Source organism: Monodelphis domestica, chromosome 2 (genome assembly GCF_027887165.1).
Source record: "Monodelphis domestica isolate mMonDom1 chromosome 2, mMonDom1.pri, whole genome shotgun sequence".
Classification (NCBI taxonomy): domain Eukaryota; kingdom Metazoa; phylum Chordata; class Mammalia; order Didelphimorphia; family Didelphidae; genus Monodelphis; species Monodelphis domestica.
The window spans coordinates 384,192,768-384,205,502 of NC_077228.1; the positions used below are offsets into that span (position 1 = coordinate 384,192,768).

Consider the following 12,735-nt stretch of genomic DNA (forward strand, 5'->3'; position numbering starts at 1 on the left):
TTAGGAAAGAGAAGATCTTGCAAGAACCCTCACTATTTGTATTAGCTAAGTGGCTCAGTAGGTAGAAAGCCAGACCTGGAGACAGGAGATCTTGGGTCCAAATCTGGCTTCAGATACTTCCTAGCTGTGTGATCCTGGGCAAGTCATTTAACCCCAGCTGCCTAGCTCTTACCATTCTCCTGCCTTGGAATCAATACCTGGTATTGATTTTAAGACAAAAAGTAAGGGCTTAAAGAAAAAAGAACTTTCATTCTATGTAAAGAAGCAGTCACATTTGCTATGCTATAAGGGCCATGGAGCAGGGGGCAGGGCAACATGAAAAAAGACCCTTTGTTCCTTCTAGAACTAAGAAAATTGCATTCTGGGAATTATTTTACTTGTGGGTTATTGCAAAAGTAGTTTCATATGCAGAATATGCATTTTCCCTTCAGTTTTATTTAGTTTATTTTACTGTTTGAATGAGAACTGGAGCTTGTGGTTTGGGGAAAACCATCTGTGACACAGTTGTTGATAATGTTGGTAAATGCAGAACAGTAGCCAAAGGATATAACCATTCACTTCTCTTTGTATCAGATATGTATCACCGGCTTATTTCTCACAAGGCAAGAAGTCATATTAGTGACAATTTTTTTTATTTGTGTCATAACTTGGATGTGAGAAAACTAGATTGCATAAGAAAGTTCTTGAGTTCTCTAGATAACAACTTTTGATCCTACCTTTGGTTGGATTTGGAATATGAATAGATAGATAGATAGATAGATAGATAGATAGATAGATAGAGATTTGAAATGATATAGATAGATAGAGATGAATCATTGATTAAGTGCATACTGTGTGCTAGGAACTATGATAAGTGCTGAGGATTCAAATGCAATCAACCAAACAGTCACTGACCTCAAGGAGTTGATATTCTTTTTTTTCCCCTGTTGGTTGCTTCTTCTTTTTTTCTTTAATTTTATTTAATTAGATGATTTAGAATATTTTTTCCATGGTTGCAAGACTCATGTTCTTTCCCTCCCTAACCCTAACCCTAACACACACCCCTCCCGTATCTGACGCACAATCCACTGGGTTTAACATGTGTCATTGATTGACCTATTTCCATAGTATTAATATTTGCACTAGGGTGATCTTTAGAGCCTACATCCTCAGTCATATCCCCATCAACCCATGTGATCAAGCAGTTGTTTTTCTTCTGTGTTTCTACTCCTACAGTTCTTTTTCTGGATGTGGATAGTGTTCCTTCTCACGAGTCCTTCAGAATTGTCCTGGATCATTGCATTGCTGCTAGTAAAGAAGTCCATTACATTTCATTGTGCCATAATATATCAGTCTCTATGTACAATGTTCCCCTGGTTCTGTTCCTTTTGCTCTGCATCAATTCCTGGAGGTTGATCCAGTTCACATGGAATTCAAAGAGCTGATGTTCTTTTTTTAAAATAAACATTATTTTATTTGGTCATTTCCAAACATTATTCATTGGAAACAAAAATCATTTTCTTTTCCTCCCCCCACCACCACTACCTCTCCCATAGCTGACGCATGATTCCACTGGGTATCACATGTGTTCTTGACTTGAACCCATTTCCGTGTTGTTGGCATTTGCATTAGAGTGTTCATTTAGAGTCTCTCCTCAGTCATATCCCCTCCACCCCTGTAGTCAAGCAGTTGCTTTTTCTTGGTGTTTTTACTCCCACAGTTTATCCTCTGCTTGTGGATAGTGTTTTTTAGATCCCTGCAGATTGTTCAGGGACATTGCATTGTCCCTAATGGAGAAGTCTATTACCTTGGATTGTACCACAGTGTATCAGTCTCTGTGTATAATGATTTCCTGGTTCTGCTCCTTTTGCTCTGCATCACTTCCTGGAGGTTGTTCCAGTCTCCATGGAATTCCTCCACTTTATTATTCCTTTTAGCACAATAGTATTCCATCACCAACATATACCACAATTTGTTCAGCCATTCCCCAATTGAAGGGCATCTCCTCATTTTCCAATTTTTGGCCACCACAAAGAGTGCAGCTATGAATATTCTTGTACAAGTCTTTTTCCTTATTATCTCTTTGGGGTACAAACCCAGCAGTGCTATAGCTGGATAAAGGGCAGACAGTCTTTTATCACCCTTCATAGTTCCAAATTGCCCTCCAGAATGGTTGGATCAATTCACAACTCCACCAGCAGTGCATCAATGTCCCAAGTTTGCCACATCCCCTCCAGCATTCATTACTTTCCATAGCTGTCATGTTAGCCAATCTGTTAGGTGTGAGGTGATACCTCAGAGTTGTTTTGATTTGCATAAGAGCTGATATTCTAAAGGAAGAAGATAACACATAAAGGGGAACCATAAAGGTGAAGGAGGAAGAGCTATTCATAGGGTAGTATGTTTTATAGTTGGCGACATGGAAGTTTCTAGGCAAGATAAAGCAAAAAGCTCATTAAGATTTAAGAGCTTAGGTTCCCAGTGTGGAGTCCAAGTTTCCAGTGAGGAGGAAGTAGAGATAAAGGCAAGATGTCACCTAAGAGAGCTCAATATCCTATAAAGGAACATAAGTTTAAATCTTGAGTCTGTTAAAGTGACTGTGGGCAAGTCATTAAAGTTCCAAGCTTCAATTTCCTCATCAATAAAATGAGAGTAGACAGACTACTGAAACCATTTTCAGCTCTGTAACTACGATTTTATCCTCCTCTGATCCTTCTAGTTCTATTCATGATTTTAAGATTATTACTTTATATTATTTTGCAGTTCTCAGTTCCATTTTCTCCACCCCATCACCAACCCTCACTCCAATCTCATCCACAACAAACATTTTTAGCTTCCTCAAGACTACTTAGCATCATCATCCACCCTTGTCTTCCCATGGTTACAGAAGAAATAGTCCTTATTCCTTCCCTTCCCTTCTTTTCCTTTCCTTTCCCTTCTCTTCCCTCTACTCTTCTGTCGTTGATGCATTTTCACTTTTTCCCTTACCCCATCATCCATAGGCATTCCACTTTCATACTCATGAACTCTGAAATTCCTTAATTTGATCATAATCTGTTGTTATTCTACCTCTCCCTCTGCCTTGTAACTCCTTCACTTATATTTTGTCCTCACCATGACCTCCAGTCCCTTGACCCCTCAATTATTTCTCAGGCCATTTACTTCCTACTAACTATTCTTTCCTCCCTTCTTCATTGTGACCCTTTGATGAACAAGTTCAACTCTATACCGTCCTCTTCGTTTGAGTTCCTTGTCCCTTATTCAGTTGATGGTCTTGTCCTTCCAAGGTCTAGCCTTGGATTACTCCCACTATTCATTGCCTTCATTTCTACTTCTATGCTCCTGAAGGAGATTGGAAAAAAATCACAAAACTGTGCTGAACTTGTCCACTACAAATTTATGTTATTTAATCCTAACTCTGTACTTGCTGTGGCAAAGCAGTCCTTTAAAATAACCCTAATTGATTCCCCTCACTCTAGTAGCTTTTCCAAACCTTTTTATTCCTTCTCAAACCTTCTAGGACTGCCCCTTCCCTCATCTTCTCATCTGAAAAGCTTGCTTCTTATTTCACTGGGAAAAAAAGAAGCCATTCACTAAGAGCTTTCTTTTTTCCCTTCCTCCTCATATCATATCACCCATATGCTTTCATTTGCTTTCCCCCCATCCATCTCATATGAAAAGGCGGCCCTTCTCTTTGCCAAAGCAAATCCCTCAACATGCACAAACAATCCCATTCCATCCCATCTTCTCAACAGATTTCCCCCTCTATCATCCCTACTCTACAATTAATCTTCACTAATCCCTTTGGGCTATCATTATCTCTCTTTTTGTGGCCAAACTCTTTGAGAAGATTGTCTACACTCATTGCCTTCACTTTGTTTACTCTGATTTTCTTCTTAATTCCTCACAGTCTGATTTTTTAACCTCATTTTATTGAAATGGTTCTCTCCAAAATTGCTAATGATCTCTTAATTGCTAAATCTAATGATCTTTTCTATTTCCTTGTCTTTTCTTTTTGAATTTATCATTTAATTTTCCCCAATTACATGTAACAACATTTTCCAATAAAAAATATATTGAATCTCTAATCCTTTTTCCTCCAGGCCCCTCCCACCTTCAAAATGGTAAGCAATCATATATAAATTTTACAAGCACAATCTTGTCCATATGATTCTTTTTGTAGAAGGAACTTAAACAAAAAAATTAAGAATAAGTTAAAAAGTTTGCTTTGTTCTGGATTCAGACTGCATCATTTCTTTCTCTGGAAGCAGATGACATTTTTTATCATGAGTCCTTTGGGATTGTTTTGGATCATTGTATTGCCCAGAATAGCAATGTTCTTCTGACTCTGCTCATTTCATTCTGCTTCAGTTTGTATAAGTTTTTCCAGGTTCTTTTGAGCCCCTCCTCATCATTTCTCACAGCACAACGTTATTTCATTACAATCATATACTATAATTTACATACCCATTCCTCAATTGATGGATATCCTCTCACTTTGTAATAATTTTCCCCCCTCAAAAAACAAACAAACAAACACCTGCTTTAAATATTTCTGTATATATATAGGCTGTTAAGTTTAAAATTCTCTGGAGACTGTATTTTAATTTATATGTGTTTATAAAATAACTGAAAAAGTGGGTCAAAGAAAGAAAAGGCTCCTGCCACATGTGGCTGACTGCTTCCTTCACAAGTCTCCTCCCTTAGTCAGTGCTTGCTGGTGCTGCCATTCTCCTAGTCATCCAGCCAGCTGTGGAGTCACACTATGCCAGTGCTCACCTGGCCACCTCCTTTCACTGTGATTCTGAGGCAAAAGAGACCTACTTCCTTTCCCTGCTCTAATTTTATGTTCCTTGTGATATTACTTTTCTGATTCCCTTGGATTTGGCAGACTCTGATCTCAGTCTGTATCAGAGACAGGTCTTAAGACACCAGGAGTGACATGGGACAAGGGATGAGTATCTTTAGGGTGCCTGAGAGGCCTCTGCGTACAGTGTACAGGAGTCCCCCTTATCTTAAATAGCTTGTTGACAGATAAAGCATCAGTCTTTGTTCTTAATTCAAAGGATGGGGTTGAATTGCAAACTAATTCAATCAGAGAATAGGCTATTTTCAAACTCAATATTAAATTTCCCCTCTAAAATCCAAGGCCAATCTTAGAGTACCAAGAGAAAGAAAAGGGGTGCAGACTAGTGTTAAATCCTCATAGCTCCTTTCTCTTTTTGCTCTTTATTTCTATGGGATACAAACTTAGTAATGGTACTACTGGGTCAAAGGGTCTGAACTTTTTCATAACTCATTGGATATAGGTCCAATTGCTCTCCACAATGACTGAATCAGTTCACAACTCTCCAACAGTGCATTAGTTATTAGCACATTTTGATATTTTCCTTTTTTTGCCATAATAGCAAATCTGATAGATCTGAATTGTTTTAATTTGTATTTATCTAATTGCTATTGATTTGGAGCATTTTTTGCATGATTATAAAGAGATTTAATTACTTTGAGAAGTACCTGTTCATAACCTTTGACCATTTTTGTCAATTGGAGAATGACTTGTATTCTTTTTTTTTTTTAAACCCTTACCTTCCATCTTGGAATCAATACTCTATATTATTTTCAAGGCAGAAGAGTGGTAAGGGCTAGGCAATGGGGGTTAAGTGACTTGCCCAGGGTAACACAGTTAGGAAGTGTCTCAGGCCAGATTTGAACCTGCAACCTTCCATCTCTAGGCCTGGCTCTCAATCCACTGAGCCACCCAGCTCCCAAATGACTAGTATTCTTGTAAATTCAACTCTTTTCTCTATGTATTTGAGAAATAAGGCCTTTATTAGAGACTTGTAAAAAATGCACCATTATGATTTCTGTCTATCCTATTTCCCTCTGTTTAGTTTCTGATAACCACCTCCCCTAATTTTCCCTCTTTTCTATCAGTCCCACCTCCTTTCATATCCCCTTCCCCTCATACTTTCCTGTATGGTAAAAGAGATTTCTATACCCACTTGAGTGTGTATGCTCTTCCCTTATTGATTCAATTCCACTGAAAGTAAGGTTCATATGCTTACCTCACTCTGTTCTTCTGGTTCTAGAATATCCTTGATAATTTCTTGAAAGTTGATGTCTAAGCTCTTTTTTTAATCATGACTTTAATGTAGTCCAATAATTCTTAGATCATCTCTTCTAGATTTATTTTCCAGGTCAGTTGTTTTTCCAATTAAACATTTTCCATTTTCTTCTATTTTTTCATTCTTTTGACTGATTGTTTCTTGATATCTCATGGAGTTATTAGCTTCCACTTTCCCAATTCTAATTATTGAGATATGATTTTCTTGAATGAGCTTTTGTACCTCTTTTTCCATTTGGCCAACTCTGCCTTTTCAGAAATTCTTCTCTTTAGGGCATTTTTGTGTATCTTTTCCCATTGGCCTAATGCTTCCTTTTTCCCCCTTCATTTTTTTCCATTTATTTATTTAACAATTACATATCATAAATTTCCATATGTTTTCTGAAGTTATTTGATCCAACTTGTCTCCCTTCCTTCCTACCCTTCCCCCATCCCAGAGTTGGCAAGCAATTCAATATGGGTTATACTTGCATTACCATGCAAAATATATTTCCTCGGTCTTGATCAATGACACATGTAAAACCCAGTGGAATTGCTCATTTGCTATGGGAGGGGGTGGGAGAAGGGTAGGGAAAGAATGTGAATAATGTAACCACAGAAAAATGCTCTAAATTAAATAAAAATTTTCAAATAAAAAAGATTTCCATATTGTTCATTTTTGTAAGTGAATAATCATATAAAACCCAAACCCCAAAACAAAACCCCCAGAAAACAAGTGAAAAATTGTATGCTTTCATCTGCATTCCAACTCCAACAGTTCCTTCTTTGCAGGTGAATATCATTCTTTGTCATAAGTCTCTAAGAATTGTACTGAATCATTGTATTGCTGAGAGTAGCTAAGTCTATCATGGTTGATCATTCCACAATATTGCTGTTACTGTGTACAATGTTCTCCTGATTCTGCTTATTTCATTTTGCTTCCAATGATGCTTTTAAAAAAATTCTTTTCTTCATTAGATTTTTATGCTTCTTTTACCAATTGGCCTATTCTGTTTTTTAAGATACTAATTTCTTCACTATGACGTTAGTATAATTATAACCCTATCATTCATAATTTCAAAAATATTTTACTATCTTTCATTTTTATATTACCTTAAATTTCACCTATATCCTCCTTCTACTCTTCCTGAAAGTCATCTCTTATAACAATGAATTTTGTTTTGAAAGGAAAGAGGAAGAAGAGAAAAAGTCAGAAAATAATTAGTCAAAAAAACAAAAACAAAACAAAGAAAACCTGATATTTTATTCAATCACCTGAGGACTCCCCTCCCTCACCTACTTTGTAGAGAGTAGAATATTCACATATCTCTTCTTGTGAGCTAATCTTGTTTTTCTGATTTGGAAACATTAATTTCTTATTTTTTTATGATTGTCCTTTCCATTTACATTGTTGTAGTCATCCTGTACATTATTTTTTTGCTCTGCTTATTTCACTTTACATTAATTCATGAAAGTATTTCTAAGCTTATTTTTATTCATCATTATAACATTTCTTATACCATGGTAATGTTCCATTACCTTCATTTATCACAATTTATTTACCTATCTCTCCAATTGATGGAAAGCTACTTTATTTTAGTTCCTTGCTGCTACCCAAAATTTTTATTGAATAAAAAAACCTTTCATTTTCTAAGCTAACTTGCTGAGTTATATTTTTAGCAGTGAAACTTTGGGTAAAAATGTGTGGGAATTTTCTCCATTTTATTTGCATAGTTCCAAATTGCTTTCCAGAATGGTTGCACTAATTTATAGCTCCACCATCATCCTTACTGTTCTCATCCTTTTTTGTCTATTGTCATTGTGTATAACATGAATTTGTAACATGAATTTGTTACTCTATATGACTGGTACATTTTAGATGCAGTTCAATGTTTTTCATTCTACTTCACTTTATAGAAGACTTTCTATATCTTAAAAATATGTTCTATTTACTCTTTTTCTTATGTGTAATAGTACTACATTGTTAATTACATTGACACACCATAATTTCTTTAGTTCTTTTCCAATCAAAGAATATCTAGGTTTTTTCTAGTTCTTTTCTATAGAAAATAATGCTTCTATGTATTTCTATAGATAAGTCTAGTTTTCTTCTATTCATAATTTTCAACTATAATAATCACTTTGGGATACAGTCCTCACTGAATCAAAGTTTTTGCTTTTTTGTACATTGCTCATTGTATAATTCCACAGCAAGTGGTAGCAGATTTTGTTATCTTGTGTTCCCTACTATGTTCCATGAGGGCAAGTATTATCAGCAATTATGTTTTTTTTGAAATTTAGGCCTTGGCTAAAATGCAACAAATATATTGCATATGCTAGTCCTTAGTACAGGTTGAAAAATAATATTTTATTTATTTTCTATAAGGATTAGTAAAAAAAAAATTGAGTTTTTATCTTACAAAATTTTTAGACTAATAACAAATTATAGCCTGGCATGTAAGTCTCACTTTCCTCAACCATAAAACACATAAGTTGAATTATATGATAGGGAGAGGAAAGAACAAGAATTTATTAAGTACCAAGCACTTTACAAATATTTTAAAACCCACAACAACTTTGTGAGATAGGAACTAATATTATTTCCCATTTTACAGTTGAAGGAATTAAAACAGTGGGTAAGTGACTTGCCTTTTACAGCTAGTGTCTAAAACCATATTTGAACTCCTTCCCTTTGCTAGATTCAGTATTCTATCTACCCTGCCACCAAGTTACATAAAGATTCTTTCACCTCTAATGTATTAGAATTGAAAGTGGGTCTTAGAAATGATCTCTCTCTGTGTCCTCTCTAAACGGAGGAGATAATCCTAAAGTCCTAGCTACCCACAACTTTTAAAATTTGTCCAACTTCCTAATTTCACACAGGAGGAATCTAAAAGCTCAGCAAGGTCATGACTGTAATTTGCCATGAAGCTGAGGAAGAGTGATCTGGAATTATTACGTTTTCTTCAGTAAAAAGTATCATGAAGGAGTAGCTGGAGCAAAGGATAAGTTTATACTAAATCTTCTTTACTTTTGCAGAACAAATGATCTAGTTCCTTCAATTGCAGTGTTTTGAATCTCATAAAAAACTGCGTAGCCAATATCTATCAAAGGAGGGCCACTAAGTGGATTGCTTCTGCTCTCTTGGACGTGTGTAAATTTCAACAAAATTCGGTGGGGTTAACATATAAGAAAGTGGAACTTTAATGATTCTGCAACAATTCACTTCCCCTATGTACAGTTACATTTTACAAAAATTGGAAAATCCCACTGGCCTCCCACTCACGTTTGGCTTTTTGCTTCCCCTAGGGGAGAGAGTGAAGATCCAACAGAGAGATCCAGGCAGGGGTAATAGTTGCTCTCTGTTCTCTGAGTCTAGGAGTAGGCTGGAGAAAAGCAAAAGGAGGGAGCCTCATGGATAAGTTTCGGCACGTGTTGGACCTGTTTGTTAAATATCACACAGTTTTAGGCTATAGCTTTTTGAGCTTGCTGACTGCTGGCGGGGAGCGCCTCTTCTCCAGCGTGGTGTTCCAATGTCCCTGCCTCGCTGCCTGGAATCTTCCCTATTCCCTAGTCTTCCTCCTGGTTCCAGCCCTGATCCTCTTTCTGCTGGGCTGCCTGCTAAGCACCCGGGCCAAGATGCTCATGACAGGTTGCTGTGCTCCGAGCCACGGCGATGAAGACTGTGAAGCTGGCCTGGGACTGTGTGTCAGGATGGCGGTGTGCTGTAACATCACCTTGGCAGCCACTGTGGCGCCCATCACCTGGATAGCAGTGGCGCTGCTCGGTGGCGGTTTCTATGAGTGTGCCGCCAGTGGGAGCGGGTGGGTATCCAGACTATTGTGCCCCAAACAGGACCCCACATGTCAGGAGCAGCTGCCACAAGTGCCATGTCAGCAAGCGAAACCCCAGCAGATCCAGGAGCTCCTGAAGGAACTCAAGGCACATTCCCAGGTAAAGATTCATCTTCATTTCAGCTCAATGAAAAGAATGTGGAAAGATTCTATTCACAAAGTCAGGATTGAGGGCAGGCAGGGTGGGAAAAGGCTGGAGAGAGAGTCAAGATGGGAAGATAAAGAAGAAGCTGTTGATTAGAGACTCAACTAGCTCCTACGACTGGTTAGAAACCTGGGATCTTCCACATAGTCCAAATCAAATGCCATCATTTTCAGGAAGCCTGACTGGCATATTAAATGTTTATTGAATGAATGAATGAATGATTTATTAATCAGAAAGGAACCTTCCCAGCATACACACTGCTTTGTTTTGCCTGCCCTCAAATGAATGCTTCATATGTGTGTGTGTGTGGAGGGGGGGGGGGGGTTCTTATAGTCATTTGTGTTTGTCTTACTAGACTGTAACCTGTGTGAAAGCACACACTCTGTCTAATCTAATCTTTGAATACTTCCCCAGGTACCTATCAGTGTTATCGATTTATTTATGAATGCCAAATAAATAGTTGATGAATAAGGGATGAAAGAATCGTTTTCTCTTATACTTAGGTCTTCCAAAATACAAAGAAATGATCTTACTAAATGGCTGGAAAAGTGATCCTAATATTCTTCTCTAATGGTCAACCTAACCTGTCTGGGTTATAATGTGAGAAACACAAAATTTTTGTTTTCAATCAATAAATAATCAAACAATTAACATTTATTAAGTGTCCAGTATGTACCAAGCACTGGGCTAATCACTGGAGATACCAAAAGAGGCAAAAGACAGCTAGTGCCCTAATGGAGATTACAGTTGGGGCTGGGGTGGTGAGAGGGGAGATGAAGGAAGACAATATGCAAACAACTATGTAAAAGGAAAACTATATATAGAATAATTAGGAAATCATTAAGAGAGAAAGCACTGGAATTAAGAAAGGTTACAGAAGACTTCCTGTAGGTGGCAGGATTTTAGTTGGGACTTGAAGGAAGTTTCCCTTATGGTGCTTCTATGGTTCATGTTCTTTCCCCAGTATCCTGACATTTCTAAAAATATGAAAGTCTCTACAAGTAACAGATGCTACTTGTGATGTCAGTGCTGCTCTCTAGTTTCTCTAATTTAATTTAAGCATTTATTAAGCACTTATTGGGTGTCAAATAATGCTAATTGCTGGAAACAAAAATTTGTCACAAAGAACTTGCATTCTTCCAGGGGAAAACATTTATAAATAAACAAATATATCATCTATACAAAATAAAGACCAAGCATTTGGGAGGAAGTGGGTTCCTATCAACTGAATGAATTCAGAAAATTCTCTTACAGAAAATGATACATGGAATAAACCTAGAATAGGAAAGTGGAAATAGTTTTGTTTAAGAGGTCATATTTGAGCGAGATTTTCAAGACTTGGTAGAGGTTCAATAACCAAAAATTCCAGAAGGCAGAGCTGAGGGAAGAGAAAATTCTAGGCACAGAAATGACAGAGAAAATGTGATGTATAGGGTACATTAATTTGTCCAGATTAGCTGGAATAAAAGTCTTAGAGGCTGAATTCTGCTGGAGTCTAAACTATTTGCTCCAGCAGGCCATCCCACCTACATTAAATTCTTAAGACTTCTCTTCTGTATGAATTGTTTGGTGTCAAGTAAGCTGTTAGATATGGCCAAAAGTCTTTCCAAATTTTTCACGATCATAAAGTTTCTCTCTGACATGAATTCTCCATCCATAGAAACAGTGAATTTTTCAGAAGGAATTAATTTCCTATTCTTTTTTAACTAAATTGTAATCTAGCTGTTGTCATTTTGACCTATATCCCACAGGTGGCAGGTTGGATCCTGATAGCTCTTCTTGTGATTATGGTTCTGATTTTCACATCCATCATTAAATGTCGATCTCCAGTGAATTTTTTTCATCTTAAATTCTGGAAACTATATTGTAAAAAGGAACAAGAGCTATTGATGGATGAAACTAAGAAGCATGCTACTGAATTGGCAGAAGAGAATGTCAAAAGCTTCTTTGATGGATCTCAACCACTAGAATACAGAATACCAAATGCTAAAGAGTGGGAGAAGATTTCATTGCAGTATACATTTGATCCTAAGAGTCAGTATTATAGTGTATTGCACAAATATGTTAATAGGAAGGAAGATGATGATAATATTGATATGTGAATCATGTTCTAAGTATTTCAAACTCATTTGATTTTACTAGTTCTGTTATTGTAATGTATTAATAAATAAACATAATATAATACAGCATATCATGTGTATATGTAATTGCATGTTGAAATGATTTCCTACTTCCTTTTTCATAGATACCAATTTTCTAATTAACAAGGTTAAAATTTTACCATAATTTGCCTTTTGGTGGTGATACATTTGCTGTTTCATTGATTCATTAAATATTAAAATTGAAATGGTAATTAGAAATCATGCAGTTTTATCCTTTTATTTTATAGACAAGAAAATTCAAGGCCAGAGGTTTAAAATCTGACTAAAATTTACTAGCCATGCTACCAGGGGCAAATCATTTAAGACACAGTTTGCTCCAATGCAATCATTTTACTCTCCAAGTCAATTTTCTAGTCCACCCTGATGGAGTTGATGACAGTGTCACCATAGCAGCTGTTCTAAACTGTATTTCTCCTCAAAACTCCCATGGAACTCCTTCTCTTCATTCTCTCACTGAGAACCTATATTTATATTTAACCAAAAAAGATAAAG

At 36.7% G+C, this 12,735-nt stretch overlaps 1 protein-coding gene across 1 annotated transcript; it reads left to right on the forward strand.

Annotated features, from left to right (window-relative positions):
• Window positions 1-9,392: 9,392 nt before the first annotated feature.
• On the forward strand, window positions 9,393-12,350 carry CALHM6 (calcium homeostasis modulator family member 6). Its single transcript, XM_001379490.4, has 2 exons — window positions 9,393-10,036; window positions 11,833-12,350. The coding sequence occupies exons 1-2, from the start codon at window positions 9,497-9,499 to the stop codon at window positions 12,181-12,183; spliced, it is 891 nt and encodes a 296-aa protein (XP_001379527.1). The 5' UTR covers window positions 9,393-9,496; the 3' UTR covers window positions 12,184-12,350.
• Window positions 12,351-12,735: the final 385 nt, after the last annotated feature.